The sequence below is a fragment of the Andrena cerasifolii genome, chromosome 5 (assembly GCF_050908995.1).
Source record: "Andrena cerasifolii isolate SP2316 chromosome 5, iyAndCera1_principal, whole genome shotgun sequence".
Lineage (NCBI taxonomy): Eukaryota > Metazoa > Arthropoda > Insecta > Hymenoptera > Andrenidae > Andrena > Andrena cerasifolii.
The window spans coordinates 9,119,822-9,121,446 of record NC_135122.1 but is presented as its reverse complement, the minus strand read 5'-3'; the positions used below and the strand labels follow the sequence as shown (position 1 = coordinate 9,121,446).

At 38.8% G+C, this 1,625-nt stretch overlaps 1 protein-coding gene across 1 annotated transcript; it reads left to right on the top strand.

The window, feature by feature from the left end:
* The first annotated feature begins 569 nt into the window (after positions 1 to 569).
* Positions 570 to 1,625, top strand: LOC143369259 (peritrophin-1). Its single transcript, XM_076812980.1, has 2 exons — positions 570 to 690; positions 1,118 to 1,625. The coding sequence occupies exons 1-2, from the start codon at positions 684 to 686 to the stop codon at positions 1,381 to 1,383; spliced, it is 273 nt and encodes a 90-aa protein (XP_076669095.1). The 5' UTR covers positions 570 to 683; the 3' UTR covers positions 1,384 to 1,625.

The following is a 1,625-nucleotide window of genomic DNA, read 5'->3' as shown; positions in this document are numbered from 1 at the left end:
GAACATTTGACTTTTCTCGACCGAGCAATCATTAGTCAACTGAGAATTCGAGTACTCGGTTTACTCCAGCCTGTAATGTCTGTGTCTGCGTTCTTGGTTGCGCCACTTCCAAGGGTAGCGATTATAATATTACTTGACAATAATTCCAAGTCCAAGGATACAAGATTTGGCGCGTGTCGCCCAAAAACCACATATTTTTCTAGCGGTTCTCAATTTTCAAGGACATGCAACTCAACACACGTAACTGAGTATATATGTGGCACCTGGTGATAGCTACCATAAAGAGTTATTAAATGTCTACATGATTAGTGAATTGAGGATGAGTATTTTTAAACGTCTACGATTAAGAAAGAAACCATAGGACTTGGAAGACATTTTGAAAAAAGTGTTACATTAAAACGTAGACTAACCTTCAAACTCTTCAGATCCGTCCCTGAGCAAGTCGTGGAACATGGAATTCACCGAATATCGCTGATCTTGTCTCAGAATGTTGTACGTTTGTAGTCGTTATCGTCATTGTGATTGATAACATCACGTGAAGGGAGCGAGGGGTCAGCCGGGGACGGTATCCCTTGATAAAGGCAATTAGGCAGTAGATTGGGTATATAAAGAGTACCTGGACTTCGATTTGCCATATCGTCTAGTCAGAAGATTCAGTGAATTTTAAATTTAACTAAGGCAAAATGAAAGGTAAGTTCTTAATTGTAACTTGTCCGTGTTACGATTCTCGCGTTATACTACGGACCAACAGCCTTAATAAAATGTAGGTAGCGCAGGATGTGAAGCATTGACTGTGAAGTTAGCATATAAGACGATGGCTTACTGCACAAATATTGTATGGCCACTTTTTCTGAAACTGTGTTTTTCTTTGATTATAAAGTACCTTTGCATTTTTAAAACTGTTTTTCTCGAAAACACTGTAAGGGGATATACTCGTGCAACATTTGTGTAGTAATCCATCGATATGTTGATTATTGCTCTGCCGTGATCGATGCTCTGTGTACCCGGATCATTTAAAGTTGTGCAAAAACACTGTACAATAATATTCTAATTTTCCTTAATTTCCTTATTTTCCAAATGCCGTGCAATACTAATTGGATCCGTTGCGCTATTCCAGCGATATTTGTAGCTTTCGCGATTTTCGCGGTCTACCTGTATGCTGCAAGCAGTCAAAGAGTGGCATGCCCAACGGATTGGTCCAACATCAAGGAAGACTACGTCTTGGTACCACATCCATGCGATTGCAGTACCTACTATGTTTGCCAGGGAGAGATGGCAACCCCTATGCCATGTCCAGCACACCTTCATTTTAACAGCGCCACGAAACAGTGCGATTATGTGAATAAAGCGCACTGCCAGAAGCAGCCGGGTTGTTACCCATGAACAGTCTAACTCTCTCTTATATTATAACAGTCATCATATTTAAAAGTGATATTTATAATGTTAGGAGTGTTATTAATATATCCATGTATTTAACATTCCCGCCACTGAAAGCAGAAACATTAATTAGCCTAGTGTAAATGAAATCTGTCATTTGCATGATTGTCTTTCGTTTTATTTAAAATTGAGTATCATCCACATTGTATTGTATACATACATAACAACATATTTATGCATAAGGAAAT